General features: G+C 38.2%; 1 protein-coding gene and 1 long non-coding RNA gene across 2 annotated transcripts in view; both read left to right on the forward strand.

The window, feature by feature from the left end:
* Positions 1 to 15,634, forward strand: part of LOC137236909 (ubiquitin-conjugating enzyme E2 G1) — a 207,782-nt gene extending 192,148 nt beyond the window's left edge. Inside the window, exon 3 of the mRNA XM_067759998.1 lies at positions 15,096 to 15,634. Coding sequence (XP_067616099.1) covers positions 15,096 to 15,453 — 358 coding nt within the window. The 3' untranslated portion in view covers positions 15,454 to 15,634. The remainder of the gene's footprint in view (positions 1 to 15,095) is intronic.
* LOC137236912 (uncharacterized) overlaps positions 1 to 25,540 on the forward strand; it is a 429,807-nt gene that overhangs the window by 222,810 nt on the left and 181,457 nt on the right. The gene's annotated exons all lie outside the window — the stretch shown is intronic.

The raw sequence follows: 25,540 nt of genomic DNA on the forward strand, positions 1-25,540 counted from the left end.
CAAAAGTATTCGAGGAGCCATAGGATATAGTAAGATAATATGCAAATGCAGTGACCTTTCCCAAGAAAGGGATATCGAAAATTGAATTAACATATATTAGAAAAAAAAAAACAGACCAAGCACAGAACCCTGTGGAACGCAAATTTTTATTGGATTAGAATTGCTTAGAACACCGCTGATACTAACGCGTTGTTTCCTACCAGTAAGATAAGATACAAACCACTCATGTATGAATCCTCGAAACCCGGCATAATATAATTTATTGAGTAGAATGGAATGATCCACTGAGTCAAATGCTTTGAAAGACAGAACTGTATTCTAATAAAGCATCCTCGGTTGAGCGGCCAGTTCTAACCCAAACTGGGCAGGCCTAAAAAAGGACTTACTTTCCAAAAATAGCAAAATACGGCTTTTAACAGCCCTCTCAAAAACTTTAGAAATAGAAGGAAGAAATCGGCCTGTAGTTATTTTTGTCTTTCTTATTACCCGCTTTAAACAAAGGAATAATAATTGCGCATTTCAAATCTTCGGGGAAAGTTCCTGAATAAACGCTTGCATTAAATAAGTGCTTCAAAACGTCCAATAGATTAAGGGCAACATTTTTAAGGAACTTATTAGAAATACGGTCGGGATCACAAGAACCAGAGTTGCTTAGGTTTTTTGTTATAATTAGGATCTCAGAGCCTGAGAAAGGTTCAAACAAAAAACTTTGCTCGAGCTAATTGTGCCGCCACCAGACAAGATGCATTCGCATGAAGAAGCATTAGATTGCCCAACGGATAAAAAGAAATCGTTAAAAATACGAGAAACAGCAGAGGGGTTGTCAATAACATTACCGCATTCACTTAAAGAAATATTCCGCTCACCATCTTTACTATTCCTGTTTATAATGCTATTAACAACTTCCCATTCTATTTTGTGGTTTTCGCGACAATTTAATAACTTATTTTGGAAATAAGTATAGCGTTGCAGTTTTATGTCCTTATTTAATTGCTTACACAACTTTTTGTAACGGGAACGAAGCTCCCTATTGGTTGGATGCTTCCTACATTTAACACATATTCTGTTTTTTTAGCTTTATTGTCTTGATAAGGTCAGAACTTATCCATGGTTTAAGTTCGATTTTAAACTTACCCGGAACGTAGATGTAACTGGAAAGCTGTATGTAAGTGTGCAGTATGTTTAAAAATAAGGAATACGCTTTTGAAAAGTCTACCTCCGAGTAAACATCAGTCCAATCTTCTTGACGCAACTTTTCATTAAGTATTCAATAATTTATAACATAACATTTGATTTGTGTTTTGTTTTCGTATGCAGAAGATACCCTAGTTGGACACCAGTCATATCATGGTCTGTAATATTAAGATCAAAATTTTACCACAGTACAGGAACATAAAATACTGAGTCTACAGAAAACATGATCCAGGCAATTCCTAGTCCCAGAAGAATTCCTAGTCGGTTCATTCAAGTAAAAGGTGAATCCGTGACTAGCCATTAAAGCTCCAGAACGAGCTGGGCAGATTCTGAGTGCCGCTTATAAACACAGATTAGAATAGAAACTTGTTACCATTTTTTAGCAAGACTTTTAAAACATCTGCACTCATAAAGCTATACCTAACATTTTTCACAATTAAACGTATTGCGCACAAAAACGCCCCCACCTCCTGCAGAATACTCATCTTTATTGTTTGCAAAAAAGTTATAATCATTAATGTCATAAAAACCGTTTCGTGTGAATAAATCCATATTTCCGACACAAATAGGACATCTGGGTAAACTGGAAATATTTCTAAATTACGTAGTAATGAATCGAGGTTTGACCTTAGCCTACGTATCTTTTGGTGAATTATATTGTGACGAATATTAGCATCACTAAGCTGATACTAAATAAATAATCACGCAACAATAAAAAAACATGAAGCAGCCACTCGTATATACATGAACACATAAATCATCATTTATACACATACATACAAGAAACCGAAGAGATACTCACAAACACATGTAGTCATCAGCCGAAGTTGGTTCTCACACATGCATACGCATATATGTAGCTCAATTACCAAGCAGGAGATTCAGCAGAAGGCGAAAGGTCTAGACTTTAGTAGAAATATGCGAATGAAGCGACGGAGAGCATAAAAGCAGCGCAAGCTGAGTAGTCAGTAAACAGTTTAATTTAAACACGCAATTAGTTGTGAAGTATAAGTGTTATTGTGAAGTAATTTCATAGTAGTCTAATGACCATTTTGCATTACTGAATATTGGAGTTATTTATTCAAAAATTTAGCTACTCTAACGTTTGCAAAAGTTGTACAATAACAAGGATTTCTCAAAATTCGTTACATTTGGTGTGAGAGAGGAATTGTTGAATAAATTCCAGAGGACAACAAGGATATGGCGAAGTTGAATGAATTGAAGATTCACCATCTGAAAAAGGAGTTGGAAACCCGTAGATTAAATACTACCGGCAATAAATCCGAGCTACAAGCAAGACTAAGGCAAGCTATGGAATTGGAAGGAATCGGCGTTGATGAGCACACTTTTTATCCTGATGTGGAAGAGTCAGCGACTAAAATGGAGGAGAAGATAGAGACTGATTCCATTGACAAGTGTTGACACTAACGCGATACTAGCAGTCTTGAAGCAAATGTCGTCACAAATATCAACCGAAATGTCATCTCAACTGGAAGAACAGAAGACCTATATGGTATCCCATCTGGAATCGCAGGAGACACGCATAACATCAAAGATTGAAGCACAAGAAACGCGTATTTCAGAAATGTCGCCACAGATTACATCCAAGATGGAAACACAAGTAGAAGAACAGAAGACATATATGGCCGAGCAGTTGAAAGCACAAGAGCTTCGCATATCGTCGCAGCTGTCAGAACAGGAAGCAAGGGTATCATCAAAACTGCTCCAAAAAGACCACCAAAGAAGGCAGTAGATCGGGCAAAGGTTGATGGAACGAATGGGCCAAACAAAGCAAAATCAAAGGTACCTGCGAGAGAAACACCGGCATTGACAAACCCAAATGGACGCACTAAAACGAAAGAAATGATTTCCCAGAAAGAATGCAAGGGTGGTTTCAAGCCAGGGCGCACTACTGTTGTCAACCGTCAAGACGATACTGATGATGCAAAGTCAATCCGTTAAGATCAAGCCCTGCGAAGTAGTTCATTGACCAAACAACAGAGTGTGAGGGAGCGGTCCAGGATAATGAGTAGTAGGATGAAACACAGGTACGATAAGAACAATAATTCGGAAGATTTCCTGGAGGGAGATTTGGTACTGCTATACAACCCCCACCGGAGATACTCACAAACACATGTAGTCATCAGCCGAAGTTGGTTCTCACACATGCGAAACGTCCAGACTTTAGTAGAAATATGCGAATGAAGACGGAGAGTATAAAAGCAGCGCAAGCTGAGTAGTCAGTAATCAGTTTGATTTAAACACGCAATTAGTTGTGAAGTATAAGTGTTATTGTGAAGTACTTTCAAAGTATTCTAATAAAGACCATTTTGCCTTACTGAATATTGGAGTTATTTATTCAACAATTTAGCGATTCGAACGTTTAGAGAAGATGTAAAATAACAAGGATTTCCCAAAATTCATTACAATATATAGTACATTTTTCAGGGGAATAAGCTGATTTATACTGTTAAAAGGGCTGTTAATGACAGAGTTATCGTTGTAGAGATCATTAATTAATATTTAAAGTTAAAACAAACAAAAAATAATAATAACAAAAAGCTAGTCTGGAATCCAGAACAAATCATCAAATGATCGTACATCAACAACATCGTCATTATCAGCTCTTTTTAGCATTAATTTAGAATTTCTAAACCACATATACTTGTATCTCTTCTCTTTTTTGACTTTACTAACAGCAGCGTACAGATCTCTGTTGTAAAATTTTGCTAAACTGTTATTAACAAAGATCTTTTTCTTATCACTGGCGCTTGAAAAAACTCAGTAGTGAGTTTCTTCTTTGCCAGAGATTTTGCACTCTTGACTTTATGCTTTACTTCGCACAAAGAGAAACTCACACATAAAATTTTTTGAGGTGATGAACCTTTGCGTTGTTTAAAGTAGCGTGTCTCAGTTTGATTAGGCGACACAGAAACTCCCAACGCGCCTACGAGTGTTTTCTCCAAGCACTCTTCTATATTTCCGTTGATCCTTCATGGTGCTATTCAGGGCTTCTAACGCATGTTTATGTGACATGGTGCATTCTTCCCAAATAATTATTTTGCTCCTTACCAAAACTTTGGCCATTGCTGACTGTTTCGCGATGTTACAGGTTGGTTCTGCACGCGCTTGAAGGTTTAATGGCAATTTTAATGCCGAATGAGCGGTTCGGCAACCTTCCAGCAGAGTAGCGGCTATTCTAGAAGAAGCCACTGCTACCGCAATTTCCGATCTTGCACGAACTGTAGCCAAAATAAGTGATATAAGGAATGTCTTGCCAGTGCCAAGAGGCGCATCAAGGAAAAATATGCCATCAATTGCCTTCATCACTGTATCGTACACTTCTTTCTGTTGGGGATTCAACACAGGTGCATTCGTTCTAACAACTGGCTTAATGCATTTGTGTCGTATTCACGTTCACGATGTAATTCTCGTTCGAAAGCATCGTTTATTCCACGATTTGGTGATGGCATTCCTAGCCTGACTAATAGTTTGCCGCACATAAGGTAACACATGTCTTCTACCAAAACCAAAGCCTGGTTGTGCATCTCTTCATTCATCTCAATGTTGGGATTCATTGAATGGACGCGAGCACGATGCAAAATGTCTTATGACATGTCATCCTTGTATTTGTCCCACAATTCACATGGATTCGATGGAAAACACGTGGAAATAATAATGGCAAACAATGTGCGTAACTGTACTGGAGATGCGGATATAGTTGCTTCGGCGATAGTAGTGTGCCAATGGGCATTGTTTTCAAGCAAATTGAGCTCCTGGAATGCCGCACGAAATGTTGGCAATACTATACCATTGACAGTTTGAAGTGATTCAAATGATGTCGGCCCACGAACATTCACCAACAATAGTCGCAAGTAAAAGCATTCATCATTAAATGCGGCTAAGAGCTTCAGTAGAACGCACATCCGGATGACCTGGTATTATATCGCCTTGCTTTCTACGTTGAAATTTCTTCGATGAAGAATTCCAAGTGTAATAACGCGGTATAGTAAAGTAGCGTAGGTGCAAAGGGATCACTTTGGCAAATCGAGAAGAAACTGGTCAATGTTGTCGCTGGTGGGTTTTGAATACGTTGTGCGACATTTGCTGCATTAAAATAAACTCTTTGGTCGTTTTCCAGATGCACTGCTAAATGTGTAACAGTCTGATAGCGTTCGTGAATGGGAAATGAGAATATACGCCAAATCGCCTCATTGCAACTTACGTATCGACCAAATTGATAGCGCGTGATTTCATCATTACGATCTTGACCTTGCAGATCAAAAGCCGCCATATCACTGCCTTTCGTGACATATTTGCAAACTTATTTGATGGACTTAACGGAGTTGCAATACTCGACGTTACAATGCGCTTTGAATGTTTTTGACAGAAGAGGCGAATACGGATCAACCCAAGAGTTGTCTACCATGAAATCATTGCCTTTCACTTTCAATATGATTGTCCTACCGCCGATACAGTGGATAACCATCATTTCCAGCGATGGTCTCATCGGTCAAATCTCGGGGATAACGCTTTGAACACTTTCCGTCGACCATGCACGATAATTGTGGGTTAACGGCACCACACGGCCCATGAATCATGTTCGTTATTACGACATCATGCAGGTCTGGATCGGTTACAGGATCAGGAATGTCGGCACATATGATGTCATCAGTTTGGTCAGGTTGCAATTTTTCGACTAACCAAATGAGAATGTGCGCATGCGGCAAGCCTCTTTTCTGCCATTCAATCGAATACATCCAACATCGAATATGCCCAAAGACACGATGCTTAACAATATAGTCCATCAGCGACCGCATTTTTTGCCTGAATACACGTGCGGTGATATCGTGGCGATCACTTGATGTTTGGCCAGGAAGCAGCAGTTGAACAATTTCTGTCCATTTTGGATTGCACGTGAAGGTGATGAACAGGTCTGGACGACCATAATGACGTACATATGTCATTGCATCTTGCGCATATTCATGCATATGACGTGAGCTGCCAACGAACGTCGCCGGTAAAATGGTCAACCGACCGATATTAGCTGCATTTCCTTCGGTGCAAATTGCATCCCGTAAATGAATTTATTCCTCCGTACGTAGGCTGCTTTGGTTTAAGCGTATACAAATTAGGTGCTCCACTTCTATTTTGGCATACATATCGACGCAAACTTGCTGAAACAATCGGCGGAATCGAAACAAATATTTGTCGACATTTTGGCGAATCATTAAACGACACGCGTAAAAATTTATTGCGTTAATATTCTTGGTGGTTTCCTCGCCTAAAATAATATCAGTGATATTAGTTTCGGATTGTTATTATAATTATTATGATATCGATACTCACCGGTCAATGGACTTGTCATCTTGATATTTATATAATATCCATCGTCTCCTTGCCAAAACATTAGTGGGTATTGCAGTGTATCGTATGAGCGATGTGTTTCGGCTATTCGTTTTAATTGCCCAGAGTCGCGACGTGTCAGCACAATGTCGGGGGACTCCAAATTTTCACCTACTATCAAAATTGCAACCTCATCTATTACACTAGTCAACACGAGAAATTACTTTCGCTTCCCAAGGCAGTCGGTTCTATGTACCGGAGCGACTCGGGATTTTTCCCGACCAAGGACTGTCATTTCAGTGTGACCCCATTTAATTTGTTTCGTCCCTCCCACAAATTGTCATCCTCCCAGCAGCTCCTTGCAGCAGGACTGCTACATATTCTCTTACTCCGGGAAGGTATCGAACCCAATCCGGGTCCGTCTCCTGACCCCGGTCCTGAGAAATGGTTTTGCTGCATTTGCCAGAAAAGAATCTTTTTAGGACGGTCATACTCTGTTCAGTGTGTCTCGTGCAAGGGATGGTTGCATCGGACAGGTTGTTCTGGGCTTGATCCCAAAACCCGACGTCCACGTAACTTTTATAAATCTTTTGTGGCTCCTTGCTGCTCACGCCCAAGGGCGTCCCGTAGTCTACGCCTAAGCGTATCCCCACTACCTTCCAGCAGCTTCGCTGCTCAGCAAGCCACAACAAGTACCCGCTGCTGCTCGCGCCCCACGGCGCCAACAACTCAAACAGCTGATACCACTCATAACTACTACCTTCGTAGTAGAGCTGGTAGCAATGCTGAGCATCAGCCCCTGCCCCCGTCTTCTTCTCCCCCGCTCTTTTCTGGCAGCAATCGTGCAGGTCAGGGAAACAGACTCTTAGTCCCTGCCTCCGTTTGCACCGTCTGCCAGCACAGAATATATAGGTTTGCGACATCCGCTCAATGCAGCTCCTGCCTTGGGTGGTGCCACTTTCCTAGATGTTCTGGTCTCCGCGACGGCAACCCCTCGACGGGTTTCATCGCGCCATGTTGCCAGGTCGCAAACCCAAATCATCCGGGTACCCCAATGCTTGCCCAAGGGCGCCCAGTCCCAAGGCCACAACAGCAATTGCGTCCTGGCCTTCCACAACCTAGGCGTAGTCACCCCTCACTTACCCCTAGAGTGGCGGCGTCACCCCTCATGCACTTCAGAATTCTGCAGTTCAACTGTAATGGACTAACTGGGAAGATTACGGAGATAGTCGATTTCATGAAGCGGCACAACATCCGCATTGCTGCGATTCAAGAGACTAAACTCACAGCAAGATCTGCACCTGCTCTGGTTATAATGTCCACAGGAAAGACCGCGAGAGCGGAAATGGAGGCGGCCTCGCGTTTATTATACACCACTCTGTGCAATATCATATATTTGATCCTGGCATCGACCGCAGTGACAATGTCTTATAACGTGAAGGCCTATCTGTCCGGTCAGGCGATGCAAATCTAGAAATCATCAACATCTACATCCCTCCTGTCACCTGTTGCCCCAGTGGATACCGCCCTAATATCGAGGCCTTACTCACTGGCAACAATCGCATTATCTTAGGCGATTTTAATGCCTATCACGACCTATGGCATTCAAACTTGCGGGCGGACAGTAGGGGTGAGATGTTGGCGGATCAAATAGACGAAACGACGTTCTGCACAATAAACGGAGACGCCCCCACACGTATGGTAGGAAGCTTTCATAGCTCGCCAGATATCTCAATCGTGAGCGCAGAACTCGTAAACTGCGTCAACTGGCAGCCGATGGTAACATTGGCATCCGACCACCTGCCCATACTTAATTCGTTCGAGCATACCACCGACTTCATCGTCACCGAAAAACGCACTTTCATAAACTTCAAAAAAGGAAAGTGGGAAGAATATAAATCTGCAACAGACAGCAGCTTTGCTGCCCTCCCTATCCCGACTGATGCCCGCCAAGGGGAGCGTGCCTTCCGTAAGGTCATTGAATCCGCCTCGGCACATTTCATTCCCGCCGGGAGAATTCCCGAAATCCGGCCCCACTTCCCGGCGGAGGCCGCGAGCTTAGCGAGGGAACGCGACCTTATAAGACAGCTTGATCCAGGCGACCCCCAAATAAGGGATATAAACCAACGCATCAGATTGCTTGTGGACGAACACAAGCGGGCGAAATGGGAAGAGCACCTAAGAGGTTGTAACCTCTCTACCGGTGTAGGTAAACTTTGGTCCACCGTAAAGTCCCTATCGAATCCGACTAAGCACAAAGACAAAGTTTCCATCGCCTTTGGCGATAAGGTGCTGTCGGATGCGAAAAAATGCGCGAGCGCTTTCTGCCGACAATATATAATGCATCCTACGGTCGACAAAGATAGACGGAGAGCCAATAGACACGCACATAAACACAAACTCAGCGCGTCACCAATTACCATCACCGCTAGAGAGGTTGAGGACGCCATTGGTCGCGCTAAACCATCCAAAGCAGTGGGCCCAGACGGCATAGCCATGCCGATGCTTAAAAACCTAGGGAAGGAGGGTTTCAAATATTTAGCGCATGTCTTCAACCTGTCTCTTTCCACCTTTGTCATACCCGAGAAATGGAAAATGGCCAAGGTGGTCCCGCTACTAAAGCCTGGGAAACCAGCTAACGTAGGTGAGTCATATCGTCCGATATCTCTCCTATCGCCAGTGGCAAAGACGCTTGAAGCCATTTTGCTCCCTTATTTCCAAGCACATTTGCAGCTAGCCCCTCATCAGCATGGCTTCAGAAAACTCCATAGCACTACCTCCGCGCTAAATGTCATTAGCACCCAGATAAATTGCGGTTTGAATCAATATCCCCACCATAGAACAGTACTCGTAGCGTTAGACCTATCAAAAGCTTTTGATACGGTCAACCATGGCTCGTTACTGCAAGACCTGGAAGGGTCTACCCTTCCCCCATGTCTTAAAAGGTGGACCGCAAATTATCTGGGTGGTCGGCAGGCATCGGTGCAATTCAGAAACGAAACATCAAAACAAAGGAGATGACTGCACAATAATGGCCACAGGCCCAGGCCCAAAGATCGATGAGCTATGCAATAAAATAAACGGCTATCTCCCTGATCTCTCCAGTTTTTTTCGCCTCGCGAAACCTGGCATTGTCACCGACTAAATCTTCCGCGACCTTATTTACAACATGGACGCCCCAAATGTCGACCATATTGAACATCCACGTCGATGGCACTACGCTACCGACTGTCCTACACCCCAAAATCTTGGGTGTGACGTTTGATCAGGATCTACATTTTGGTGCGCACGCAACCGCAATTGTTCCAAGAATTCAGAGCCGTAATAAAATCCTCAAATCCCTTGCTGGCAGTACCTGGGGAAAAGATAAAGAAACGCTCTTGACCACATACAAAGCAATTAGCCAGCCGATTACGTGCTACGCGTCAGCCATATGGTCGCCAAGCCTAAAAACCACCCACTGGAAGAAACTACAGGCCTACCAAAATACTGCTCTCAGAATCGCCACGGGCTGTCTTCTTATGTCCCCAGAACACCATCTGCATAATGAGGCGAGAATACTCCCCATCAGGGAGAGAAATGAGATGCTGACCAAACAGTTTCTGTTGAATACCCAGAAACCTGGGCATCCCAACAGACATCTGATTGACGAACCAGCACCGCCTAAGGGCCTTAGGAGTCATCTCCGTAAGCATTTTGAGGAAATACGGCACCTCAGAACCCAGCCGTATTAAGCGGAAAAACACAAGCAGGTCCTTGGTGAACTCCATAGACAGGCGTCGGACCTTTATGTCGGGAATTGCCCGGTGAATCCAGTACTTGAAGAAAAATATCCAGAACTCGCAGAAGAGGAACGCATACTCCCCAGGGAAACGCGTGTCACTCTTGCTCAACTTCGTTCTGGATACTGTAACAGGTTAAACTCTTACCTATCCAGAATCAACCCCGACATACAAAATGTATGCCCTGCTTGCAATGTGTCCCCACATGACACCAACCATCTCTTTAATTGTAATGTGGAACCAACGCCTCTAACACCCCTTTCCTTATGGTCCACCCCTGTTGAAACGGCAAGTTTCCTTGGACTCCCGTTAGAGGATATTGATGACAATTTGTGTCGCGGCTATTAGGTGGGGCGAGCATTGCTACAACAACAACAACAGAAATTACTTTCAAGTATAACTATTTAATTTCGATGTATTATGCCCCCCTAAGTACAAAAACACCCAAAATTTAAAATTCAATGGATACGATTTTTTTTTTTCTTTTTCTAAAATCACAAATTTTCACAGAGGTCTTTCCATTCATTTTATCATATCTTGGAAATTACTTATCTAAATTGGTTGAGAGAAACACCAGTGGATTCACCGCAAAATTTTCTTCAAGTCTTGATAAGAAAATTTTTATATATGATCGACGGTTGTGGAGTTATTGACATAAAAATATACAATTTTTTTTTTTGCAAAACCGAAAATTTTTTTATTTTTCAAAAATTCATAAAAAATCGAAAGTTTTAAACTTACCATTTTTATTTCTCGGTCTTAAAACTGTAAACATTATAAATAATTGAAACCTTATTTCGTGAAAATACATGAATAAATGTTGGTTTTATTGACAATAAAGTGAAAATACCCAATTTAGCGAAAATTTTGCATATCAAGCCTATTATCGTTTTTGACAAACAAATTATTTAAGTATGACATTTTGCGCAACTTTGTCTTTTTAAAGCTTACTACGGGCATCGCCAGAAATGAGAAAACTCCATAATGACACTCAAGAAATTTTTCCCCGTCAATTTTTCTTAAGGCAAAACGCAGATCATAAGAAAAAATGTCTCATACTGTATGGAAAATTTAAGTATGGTCATATATATTTGTTATCAAATATATACAACTTTTTCCTTGAGGCATTGCTTGCGATGTTCTTAGAACGCTTAAATCATAAAAACAAAAAAATCAAATTATCACTCCGTCATAGAAACTGTTATACCTACCTACTGAACATCCCAGCCTACACAGGCCATTTCCCATAGCATATGAACTTTCGCACACGCCGTAAATATGAAGGAGACTTATGAAACCATGTCCAAACTTTTAAAATATATTCATTATGAAAAACACTATTGGAAAATATGTTGCGAATTGAAAGTGGTAGCTTTACTAACTGGACTACAAGGTGGTTACACAAAACATTGTTGTTTTCTTTGCCTTTGGGATAGCCGAGATCGAAGCGCACATTATGTAAGGAAGGACTGGCCAGCAAGAACCAATCACGAAGTAGGCACACACAATATAAAATATGCTGCTCTAAAAAAAAAGGAGAACGTGATTTTTCCGCCATTATACATCAAGCTTGGATTAGTCAAGAATTTTGTTAAGGAGCTAAACAAAAATGAAAAAGTATTCCATTATATTCAAACAATATTTCCAAAATCATCAGCTTCAAAAATTTCTGAAGGTGTGTTTGATGGTCCACAAATCCAAAACCTACTACAAAGCTAACATTCGAGACGTTGCCATCACCCGATGAAAAGGCTGCTTGGAACTCATTTAGACTGATTGTTTCAAACTTTTTAGGAAATAATCGGGGTCCAAATTATAAGGACATCATTTCTGATTTACTAACCAACTATTCGAAAATCTGTAAGTAGGGATATGATATGATTTTTGTATATTCATCATAATTGTAACCTCTAAATTACATATACATATAATTTCAGGTGCAAATATGTCTCTAAAAATGCATTTCTTACACTCCCATTTGGATTTTTTCCCTTCAAATCTTGGTGATGTCAGTGACGAGCATGGAGAACGATTTCACCAACAACTTAAGTCAATGGAGGAGGGTTATCAAGGATTCTGGAACGAAAATATGATGGGGGATTATAATTGGTGTCATATACGAGAATCAAATTCAGAAAATTACAGTAGACAAGCAAAAAGTAGAAACTATTTTTAAATATTTCAAGTACTAAATTTTGTAGAATTTCTTTAATAAAGGTATCTTAAATAGCTAAATAAACAAAAATACGTAAAAAATAATATGGAAAATTTTTAATACAAAAAATCGATTTTTTTACAATGCGATGCAAATAACTCTGAAACCAATAATTATTTAAAAAAAATGGTATTTACACAATTTTAAGGTAATTTCATTTTCTATTATATGCTGTTTTCTCCAACAAAACCGGACAACCCGTTCCAGAAATATGATAAAATCAATGGATCTCCCTTTACAAAAAAGGCGAATTTTAGAAAAAAACAAAAAAAAACAAAAATGTATCCATAGAATTTTAAATTTCGACCATGTTATAATAAGGGGACTATAGCAAATAAAAAAAAAATGGTGGTGATCCAGGGTAATGCAAAAAGTTTAATTTTGTAGAGCAGTGTTATTGGAGCTTTGAATTGACGTTCATTTGTTCCAGTCGGTCGTTTATCAGCTCTAATCACAACTTTATAGTCATCAGTTGACATTCGATCCAACGCAGTTTGTTCATGAAGTAGCTGCTGCAGTTCTCCAAGAATTCCTCTTCTCATTGCAGGATTCATTATTTGACGCTGATGAAGTTGATTTTCCACATTGCCCATGAAATATATTTGTAAGAATTTATATTGTGCATCTTCAAGCGGGAATAATGCCCCAATTCGATGGTGAATTTGGCCTTGGATCTGTGAAGTTGATGAGGAAGTTATAACAAAATATATCCTTTTATTTATTTAATCTACATTTTTGTAATAATATTTTGAATCTTTTATCACCTTGAACGTCGGATTGAATCCAGGTTCATCAATAATATTTGCTCCAAATGAAGTCATTTGAAAGCATCCGTTATATTTCTGAATGTTTGAAAGAAAATAACGTGATTCCAGTGTTTCACCACGAAGCAGGGAATGCAATGGCTCTGGCGAAAAGGGTAATAGTGGTAATTTAACCTTAACAAATAAAGCATATTTCAAGAAAATAACACTTTAAAAAAACATGTAAACGAAATAGGAAAATACATGTAAATTTGTATATACATCGCTTATGCCTATATGATACTTGCTTTTTTCCTGTATTTCGAGCTTAAAATACTAACAAAAATTTATCGAAACGTCTAACTTCAACAACAATTTTCCAATGTACCAAAATTACTGCCACAAAATAATGACTATCGTTTACTTAAACCTTTTTTTTATTTTCGTTCAAAATTATTCACAAAAAACTGATTGGTTAGTGCCACCTCTTAATGTTATTTGGATGTGCCCGACATTTAAAAACGTTTACCTAATGATCGCAGTATTTGGTTTCAATGCGAATATATTGAAATGTTGGCAGATTTTTGGGCTTTGGTGGTAGAAGCGGTAGAAAATGAAAATGGGCCAAAAAGTTGGTAGATCTATCAATAAAGTGGTAAAGTGCGTGCACTGGTTGGTTGATATGTTCGACGATTTCTCATTGTTAGCTGAGCCGTCTCACTTACCGCCTGTCTTTCTATTTGCGTTTGTGATGCACGATGTTGGGCTATATTAACACGGCGCTCTTCTCTTACGATTTGTTGTTCGTTCGTATTCAATTGGTTGACGATATTGCGAAGTCTACTTGCATTGCACTGATAAATGAACAAATGTCAAATCCTCACAAAATAAACATCTTGAAAATATAATTCCACAACAAAATTAATTAACAGAGTAGAATGAACAGGGAATTCAATTTAATTCGCAGAAAAATTAATTGCACAGTCCGAAATTAACACTTGGAATCACATAAATATAACATCTGTAACTATTCACAATTTCCACTTCACCAGACTTAACCAAAATTTATGAAACAACTTTTCAATGGTAATTTTATCAAAAAGTCGTTTGAAATTTCACAAATAATCGTTTGAAAATATGTACTCATTAAAATTGAATAACTGTCAAAAGCTGTCATAAGTTGATGCACACACCGCCATCTAATGGCAATACATGAACCAGCATTTAAGTTACAATGCGTTCGCAATGCAATTAATTTTTACAAACATTTTTCGCGGTAGATTGGCGTTCGCGATGTATTGATAGAGCGAAATTACATTTAATTTCTTTGTAAGCTGATACTTTTTGCGAGACACATTTGGTCCATTTGGCGAGAATACTTAAAAATTGAGAATAGATTCGTTGCTGGATAACTCGTCACAACGTACCGCAAACATAAACGTCATTGATCACCAAGAACGCTTTATATAAAATGTATAAGAAATTAACCATATAGCGCACATAGAGAGTCTATGTTCGATATTTTATTATAATCCACAGAGCTATTATTGAGCTTTTCTTACAAAAAAATATCATAAAAATTCTCACCATACAAAATGTATAGGAAAATAAATTTTTTTTTATACGCGTTTGTTCTAACGTCACTTTCTTTTATATATATAGATACAAATTTTTTAGTCAAAGATATTGGACTTTTGACACTTTTTATTTTATACTAAAAGTTGTTCTATAAAATTTTTGCTTTTTAAATTATAAACTATGCTCCAGAATAAAACTAAGTAAAATTTTCAGACTAATTTTTTTTTTTTTTTACAGTGAAGGTGGATTTTTCAAAGCACATTTGTATTTTCCAAAGGAGTACCCTCTACGTCCACCTAGAATGAAGTTCGTGACAGAAATTTGGCATCCTAACATTGAGAAAAATGGAGACGTTTGTATTTCCATTTTACATGAACCAGGCGATGATAAATGGGGTTATGAAAAGGCATCAGAACGCTGGTTACCAGTACACACCGTTGAAACAATTTTGATATCTGTGATATCAATGCTGGCCGATCCCAACGATGAATCCCCAGCTAATGTTGATGCAGCTAAAGAATGGAGAGAAGCGTATCCAGAATTTAAAAGAAAGGTCGCACGATGTGTCAGAAAAAGCCAAGAAGAATGTTCATAGAGATTTCTAGTTTTTTGTATATTTATAATCTGTTTGGTACATCAATTGAATATTTCGTTGTCATTTAATTATTCATTGTTGCTTTTTCAGCAGAAATCGCAAAATTGTATACATTTTTAATATGTTCTTTATAAAATACCGTTTAAATTTTTCAAAATTATACAGAAATGAATAATGCTAATTAGAATTACGTACACGGGCTGGGAAATATCTACTGTATATCAAAAAAACTGTAACTAAATAAGTTTGATTCTTTCTACCAAGTTTCCGGTAAATCGTTTTTCCAATTTAATTTTAATTTTTTTTTTTTGCAGCAAAGCTAGGCAGTTTAAACGTATCCACAATTTTGGCAGCTTCCCCTGATTTCCGATTCTTGGAACTTTAAATCCGCCGTATGTATGTGCGCTACAATATCCACTTTCCACATTTTGTTTGATGATTACTTTCAAATCGTAATGGAGTAACATCTCAATTCTCTCTTTTCTTGATATTTTGCATTGCTTAGTTCCTTTGTGAATGTAATTGTATTGAAAATCATTAAAAACTATTATGCTAACATGGACTGTTCCCCTTAAGCATTAGTTATGCCCTTGACATAATTCTAAAACCTTAGACATAACCATTTCTGTTGGCATGGGTTATTAGTGCCTGAATTGTGATTATTTCATAAAAAAGAAGAAAAAACAAATTTGCCCAAATAATTATAATAAGTCACGTCATCAACGCGTATCTAAAACGAAAAATAAAATATCCAAAAAGTGAACCAATTCATCAACACAAATATTTATAGGTTTTGGATGTAGCGAAAAACAAAAACAAATTGGTAAGCTATGGTATGGTTATTGTTAGGCGTTGATTTCCATAAGGTTGGTTGGATCAGCTGTTTTATATAGACATGGATAGAGCAAGTGTGCCAGGGCCTTCCCCAAAAGCGGTACCACAATGTAGCGGTCGTAATGAAACGGCGCACTAGGTTGTCAAAAATGGTGCAATTTTAAAAAGCTTGTTTGGCAACTAAAAAAACAAAGGTTATCAATTTCCAAATCAAATCAAATTTATCAACAATTTAAAAATCAGCAATGTCAGCTATCTTGAATCAACCCCGACACCAACCATCTTTTCAATTGTAATATGGAACCAACGCCTCTAATACCAATATCTCATTGGTGCAACCCCATTGAAACTGCAAGTTTCCTTGGACTGCCGTTAGAAAATATCGATTACAATTTGTTAGTGGTCGCACCCATTAGACGCGTCGATGCACTGCCACAAGAAAATTAAGAATCAGTTATTTTAATGAAATCTGTATTTACTTTACAGGAATGCATTTATATTTCGCCACCCTCTTTCCCAAAACTGAAATGAGACTTTGTCTCGATTTTGCAGAAATATTTTAAACACTGGCTTACGCTAATCACGACATATTTTTTTTTGCATGCCGTGCAGAGAACTGCTGCGTAAAAAATCTAACGAGCACTAGACCTTCTATAGTTTAAGTTCAAAAATTTGCAATTTAAGCTCAAATAAAAAATAAAAGCAAAGCTCGAGAACCTCCGAAGAGATTTTAGGCCGAGCTTCTCTTGGTCGGTGACCAAGAACTGCCGACCCCTAATCCAAGGTGTTATGCGGACCGTGCATATTGGACGATTTGCAGCCACGGGGTATATTCGGCTGTATTTGAACGGAGCCTTCCCTATACTGGGCCGCCTCGGTAAGTAATGATGGCCTTACCACAGCAAGGGGCGCTTTTATGGCGAGCGGTTTTTATCGCCAAACTTTGCTGCGAGCAACAACATCGAAGTGGAGGAGGCCCGAAAGGCAAGAGGCAGCGATCGCCTGAACCTGACAAGCTTGCTTTTAAGAGGCAGAACGGGAGGGTAAACGCCCGCGTCCAAGAACCAGGAGGCGAACTAGCCGGAATGACAGGAATAACTGTTGACCTGCACCAATAACGCGACTTTAGAATGGCTGCAGAGAATTGTTTTTCCAGACCTTCAAAAACAAGAAGACGCAAGGTTGAAGGTGGTGGGTAGAGCACTGATCCCCACGATACAAAAGGCCAAGGTTTGGATACCCCGAGTGGTGAAGGCGGAAAGCACGCCTAGCATGCTGCAGCGGCAGAACCCGAACACACCAACACGGGATTTAATGGTCCACGTATCCCGATCTGTGGAGGGGGGCCAGTACTACATCCAAATTAATAAGGAATCTGAGGATCTGCTTGGAAAAATGTACTGGGGCGCAGGTAGTGTATTTATGCGCCTTAAAAAGAAGAGACCTCAGGACAATATCCCCAATATGCTAAAAGCAGGGGGGGGGGGGGAAGGACCTCGAAAACCTATCCCCTGGCAAATGAAGGGGACAAAGGCGCAGTGGCACATGTGCACGAGGAAATCAATCGTGCTGAGAAAAACCAAAACATGCTAAAAGCAGGGGAGGTGGAAAAGGACCACGGGGGCCTGGAAGTAGCAGAAAAAGACAAGGGTATAAGAGTAGAGGCGGAGGTATTGGAAGTGGGCTAACAGCTAAATGATGCTTCTAGTCTAACAAAGACGCTTCAGACAAGAGAGGGAGAAAAAGGACCTCCACACTCGGAAAACAGCGGAACAAATGCATTGCATGAGCGCAGTGGCGGCTAATTTCGGGAGAGCCAAACACCTCAATGGCGCTGCGATTCTTACGGATAAACCTGCAGCACAGTGCAGTGGCATATAGCCAGCTCCCCCTGACTCTTGAGGAGGGTTTGTTTGATATGGAGATGTTACAGGAGCCATGGCTCTCATCTGGCGGAAAGGTTTTTGGACTCAGCGTTTATTACGAAAAGATGGAGAGCTGGGTTAGAGCTGTAGTCATGGTAAGGAAACACCTATACTCGTGTGCATGCTATCTAACTTCAGCACCGAAGACCTAGCGGTAGTCGCAATAGACGGAAAGAAACCACCTTCCCTTATCCTGACGTCCTACTATTTGGCCCATGACGTGGAACTCCCACCAGAGAAGTTCAAAAGGCTTGTGGATCAAGAAAGGTGCAGATGACGGCTTGTCATAGGTGCTGATGCGAATGCGCATCACAGCGTATGGGGAGGGGACGATATTAATGATAGAGGTGTGTTAATTAGATGCCCCTTACCACTGGTGGGGGAAGCAGTAATTAACATTAAATGTTGAAAACAATGACACAACAATGTTTCTTGCTGAGAAGCTATGGTTATACAAATTCTTAAAATTATATTCCTAATCTAATTATGTGTATTTGTGTGTGTGTTTGTACACATGTGTAAATTTGTGTTCCTATACATTATACAATATATGTTTAGGCACCTAATCTATCAGGATATTTAATATTTATTCCACAATCTCTCACCTTAAATGCCATTGAACATTTGTGGTCAAATACCCTTAACACATATCCAGGGTTGTGCCTGGATTGTGCAGGCATTGGTAATATGGAACTGTCCACACGTCATGAATCCACTTCCACAATCTCTCACCTAAAATTAGAAGTTTATCGGCGGCGGCATACGCCGGTGTTCTTACTTTAAAAAGCTTGATTTTTCTATTTAAAGAAATAATATTTAGGAAAGGTTTTGTTTGTGTGTATTTAAGGAAATCAACGTGTTGGCCATTTCGGAAAGATCCGGGGTTTTTTCCTCAAGATCTCGCAGACCGTTCAACAATTTTCAGAAGTAGCTCCTTGCGGATGGATTGTCCCTCGTTCACTTACTCAAGAGAGGCTTCGAACCTAACCCCGGTCTTTAGAATTGGTACTGCTGCGTCTGCTGAAAAGAAATAGAGATACATAAAATAGTCACACTTTTGTCTGTATATGTCGTTCAAAGCGTAGTTTCACCTAGGGTTAACTCCTAGTAATCGTCACGAACACAATTTCTTTAAATCATTTGTGGCTCCTTGGCGGTCACGCACAAAAGCGACTTACGGTTGCTATTAATGGTCTATTAATACTCATGGCACAGGGCGTCTCCAGTTTTTCGGCTGTTTGTAGGAGCTACAAATCCCGATGTGCGAACAGTAGCAACCCCGACCACCAATCGCTACCACGCCTCCTGACCCTCACACCATATGCCAGCACAGAAGCTAAAGGACTGCGACTTCGAACTCATACCTTCGTCGACGTCACTTTCCTAGAAGCTCTAGGCGTAGCTCCGAAGACTTTCCAACGGATGCTTTTGTCGAGCTATGCTTCCGACCTACACCAGAGAAGGACCTTGAAACGTTAGGGAGTGACTATTCCGCCAAGGATGCTGCCCTCGTCTAAGTGGATATCATTGCGGAATGGGTGAAAATCGTATAATCCTCGGCGCATCTACATAATTAAAATTTTACAAGGGCCCTGGATAAAATTTTTAAACGGTAGACCGAAGTTTTCAAACATTTGTGTTCACAACATTGATTTCAATAGTCTTCGTTAAATCAAAACGATATTTTAGAATGAAAGTCGACCGATTTTAAGTTGAAAGATGTTTACTGTTGTTTTCCGGTCTTATGATATAAACGGTCATTATGGATGGCCGCGTAGCTTCAGACTAGTTCGACTGTCTACTACGTTAGGTTAGTAGCACACACGGTTATTAGTTCGACTGTCTTGGGAAAGCTTTTACTTCACCACTTTGAGTGTTCTTGCGAAGGACAAAGCCTCACCTGGTAAATATATGTGCCTACGTATTCACATTTATAAAGGGATCCGTAACGTGTAAGTGATATTTAAACTCGATTTATAGGCTATAATCAATGTGATTCACTCGAAGTGACTAGTTTTGGATAGGGCCGCCAACTTTAGGAAATGTCAAACCGGGAGACTTGGGTGTTGAAGGATGAAATGTGAATATCAAAATTAACACATTTTAAACTTTCGCAAATAAACAACAGATGTTTGAATGTAAGCCCAAGTTATTTTTCAAACCCTTTTCATACGTCCATATGTATATCCTCAACTTAAGTATGAGGTAAGAATCATTTCAAAGAGGTGTGAACAGTAATCTACGATTTTCATATGTGTTGTTCAAGATTTCCCATGCTGCCAGATAATTGTCATTGGTAACCGTCAGATGTTGTATCAGACGTCCAGCTTCATCTTTTAAATATGATTACGATTACGATACATTTTTTCGACTTTAGAATAGCGCGAATTTTCGTGTATAAGACTTTTAAATATGTCTTTAAATGTAGGCCATTGCGACAAGTCTCCATAAAATGGTGAAATTTTAATATCCTCTACTTTTAAGTTTTGAAAAGTAACAGGATTTTGCGATTTTTTTTTTATTTAGTTCTGCAACTGGCATTTCGCTCTCACAATCATCCATTATGTGTTTCATGTCTTTGCTTGTGGATGAATATTCTTCATATTTTTATTCAAGTGATTTATACTCCTTTTCTAAGGTTTCAGAAATATTTCTGGTACCTCCTTCTCGATTTATTCTTTAGTCCTTGAAGCATATTTCTCGACTTATTTGATTTTCAAGTTCTTGTTTAATTTTTTGATTATTTTGCATCATGTTATTTATTGTCCTTCTTTGAAGTGCTAGTTTCTGCGATTTCCTCACACTCTGCGTTATATGTTTCTAGACTGGCAGCGATTTTGCACATCCAGTCATTATAAAAATTTGATTGAGTGTAAGGTCCTCCTCCACATTCAACTTTAATAACTTATGATGGTTTGATAAAAATTTATCTTTTATATCAAGAATTGTTTTCTTCGCCTCCTCTGATGCGCGAGTTTTACGGCCTTCCTGTTTCTCCAGCCATGTGTTGAATTGCTCGCCCAAATTCTTTTGCTTTTCTAATAATTGATGCTTCGTAGCCATTTTAACAGGTTTTTTTATGTTTAAATATATTGTTTTTTCTTCTCCGAAAGAGCCGTTGGAGGAAATTGGTTTGGTCGACCGGTTGACCTTGCTGTGCCTCGACTCACAGCCGTTGGTTGGTCTTTTGGATTGCAATTTATTTTTGCGTATAGTTTTCTCACTAATACGGCTTATATATTTTTTTTTGTAAATGGGAGCAGACCTGACTTACATGGATTTATTTTGTTTAGTAATGCTCTTTTTCTTGTGAGACTTACAATACCTTTGCTGAGCTCTTTCGAGGCTCGTATGGACCAAAAAATGTTAATTAGTTGCCCCTTACCACTGGTGGGGGGAAAGCAGTAATTAACATTAAAATGTTGAAAACAATGTTTCTGGCTAAGAAGCTAAATGCGTTCTGATTTTATTTAGTAATAACTTGTGTTTATATACAAATTCTTAAAATTATGTTCCTAATCTAATTATGTGTGTTTGTGTGTGTGGTTGTACACATGTGTAAATGTGTGTTCCTATACATTAGATAATGTATTTTTAGGCACCTATATATCAGGATATTTAATATTTATTTAGGCTCACTGTTTATCTATGTTTACATATTTATTTTCATGCCGCGATAAGTTTTAAAAAAAACTTATTAAGCCCTTGGCTTCAAGTAATAATGAGAACTATTGGGATTGCGTTACCGGACAGAACTGAACTAACTCAATTTATTTATTTCATCATTTTATATACAAAAATTCTCTTAAGGCTAGTTACTATATCCAAGCTTACATTCTGGGAATTCAAGGTTAGCTTAGTTTACTCTAAGTTCTTAATTCTATGGAAAGCGTTGTTTTTGTTTATATTATGGAGTGGTGGCGTTGGCACATTTGCTTAATATCGTTTTGATACCGTTTTTGTTTATATTATGGATTGGTGGCGTTGGCACATTTGCTTGATATCGTTTTGATACCGTTTTTTTTTTTATATTATGCCTAAAGGCTTGGTCTTGAATTGAAGTTTTTTTCTTGTGAGTTTATTAAAAGAAAAATTATAAAAAAACTTAAAAAAACATGCAAAAATGTAAAATTAACTTTTGCAACTCGTCTGCTGTAACAGTTCGTAGTTTCCAACAAAGCGTTGCCGCTAGAAACGGTGAGTATACCGGGCGCTATTTAGCGGTCGTAACATAGCGGGACCGCTTTTGGGGGAAACCAAGCCTTAAGTGTCCTGTGTGAGTGGTGGAGTTAACTCCCCCACCTCTAAATCGAAGCGTCCCGTCTTCGAATATAAAGCTGTTAAGTGGTTGATTTGATTTGACAATTTCAATAATATTTTTTTTCTCTTTTGATTTTTTTTAATTGAATATGAAAATCAATATAAATAATCAATTTATAAACAAAATATGCTGTTATTGTTATTAATGTCAATGCTGTAAATGACCACCAAATGGGATTTCTTTTTATTTCCTGTTTTATTGGAGTAAGTATATTAAAATTGTCCAATTTCAAATCAATATTTTTTGTTTCAATGTATTATTTTACAAAAAATTGTTTAAATTTTCCTTCTTTTAAATGGTTTAAGATTTTTCCTGTTGGATTTTCATATTTTTTATTATCAATTAATACATTATCCTGAAAGGTTATCAAATAAACTCCATCTATTGTGTGATTATTGACCGCATGTGTGCCTGATGCAATTATAGCACCACCTTTTACAATTTTTATTGACTCATTTTTTCATTTATTTTTGTACAATTAGCATGTCTATTATTCAACATATCTGACAAACATGTATTACTTTCCTTTATCATACAAAATGCGTTATTTAATTCTTTTTTACAAAATTTAACTGAAAAATTTATTTTCACACTTTATTATTTCATTTTCCATCCACAATTTTCCACCTTTCTGTGATACGGCTATTGCCTTAAATAATTTACATACGTTTTTTGCTTTTGGATACTTAATATAAATAACTATTAAATCGTTTTTTGTACAATTTTAAATTTTGAAGCATCCATAAGATCTGATATTGTTACATTAATTCTTTCTTCGCTAATTATTTCTTTAATTTCTGCCATATCCAAAATTAATGGATTCAATATTCCTACTTTTGACAATGTAATTGTTTCCACTGTGTTTTCAAGTTCAGTAAGTATTAATTTATTTCTTTATCTTAAAACAGTTTCTTCATTAGAGCTACTTTGTAATTTTTTTAATATCTGTGTCAATTCCGTAATTGTTTTAAATATTTGTGAATTTGTTGTAAACTGCTTATTATTATTTTCTATTAAATCATTTATTTTATTTGTTATTTGCATAAAATCATCATGGTCAGGTGTGCCGGTGATCCATTTCCAAACCGTCCCAAGTTCATTAATTCCGCTTCTTGATCTATTATTAATTTCTAATTTTCTTAACAATGTTTCTATCATTTGTATTTCAAAATCCATACTTGAGTCATCAAGTAATATTATTTCCTCATTGGTTTTATAGTTTTCTATAATGCTTTCAAACAATGACAAATTTGTTAAATGGTATATTGACCCATAACTTTCAAAAATTGCTGCATCTTCCTGTTCTACAAGTATATAGTTTTCTCTTGTATAATCAGTTATGTCTGATGTGATTATGGTGATATATAACATTATTAATAAAATTTGTATAAGTTTTCCCATCGTTCCTATTATACAACAAAATTAAACTTTAATATTTACCTTATGAATTTTTCTGTTTCTGCTTTGTATTTTAACCTTATTCCCTAAATTTTTTTCTGAGCATTTTTTAATATATCCCTCATATTTCCATGTGCTTCCCTATTAAATAAAATATTACAAGGCTGTTTACCTGTTACCGAATGTATTATCATATTATACTGCTGAACCGCCCTCATAATTGACTCGTAATCACTTATTAAACTATGTTCCTGCTTTAAACATCGCGGTATTTCTATTAATGTGGAACGAACCCTCTCTATTTGTCCGTTGCTAGTACTGTGACATGGTGCACAGCAGTAAATCTGTATGTAGAACCTTTCCATTAAAGACTTAAACTGCATCGTACTAAAACCTGGTTCGTTGTCTATAACTATACTTTTAACATCTGGAAATGTTTGTAAAAGTTCCAAGATTTTTTTTCTAAATTTAGTTTTTCCTCAATATATTTGATAACTAGATACTTCGGATAAGAATCCAAGCATGTTATAAATTTTGATTTCTGAGCAAAAAAATGTCTATATGGAGTCGTTCTCCTTCCTTTTCTGGTATAGGTGCTTCGCCTATAGGAATCAATTTCGGATGCCTTTCGTATTTATTATTATTGCATATATTGAAATCTTTTGCATATTGCTTAAATTGTCTAACCATTAATGGCCAATAATATCCCTGTCTGATCTGAGCTAAGTTCTCCCTATAATTTCGATGTGCTCTATTATGTGTTTGTTCCTCAATGACTGCTCCTTGATCTTCCCTATTAGTTACATCATTAGCGAATAATTTAGTATATAAAAATTTCACTGTTGGAAATGCTTCTCTTAACACATTGTTTATATCATAAAGCACTTCAGGCGTGCAGTATATTGCAGTAACTACCTTTGGATTCATATATTCCTTTAAAACACCAACTATATGTTGTGGTATGTCATACTCAATCAAAAATCGTTTGCTATTAAAATTAGAAATCGTCGACGGTTATTCTTGATCCACTATTTATCAATATTTGCTGTTTAAAGTGGCTTAGTGGCTTTTTTGTTTCATGAATCTGATATTCATCACTGCTCTCCGCAGAATGTTGAGTATTTGTTACCGAATCACTTGAATGATCCGGTTCTTCAGAACTTGTTAAATTATTCAGTATCTGTCTTGATAATGCGTCAGCAACAACATTTGTCGTCCCTAGTTTATAAATAATTTTTGGTGAAAATTCCTCAATAAAAGATCTTTTAATTTTAATATTCGGGTTTCTTTCAGAAACCGCAAATTATAAAGGTTGATGGTCAGTGTGAATTTCTAAATCACACACCGTAAAGATAATTCCTCAAAGTTTTCAATGCCCAGACTATGGCATATAGTTCCTTTTCATTGGTTGCATAATTCACCTCCGTGGCACTCAATGTTTTTGAAATAAATATAATGGGGTTTCCTTCCTGTGATAACACAGCACCCAAAGCTACATTTGACACATCTGTAGTCAAAACAACCTTTTTATTACAATCAGGTTGCGTTAATTGCACCTGTTCAGACAATAAATTCTTCAATCTTTCACAAGCAGCTATTCCTTCCTGAT

Source organism: Eurosta solidaginis, chromosome 1, assembly GCF_040869045.1.
Source record: "Eurosta solidaginis isolate ZX-2024a chromosome 1, ASM4086904v1, whole genome shotgun sequence".
Classification (NCBI taxonomy): Eukaryota; Metazoa; Arthropoda; class Insecta; order Diptera; family Tephritidae; genus Eurosta; species Eurosta solidaginis.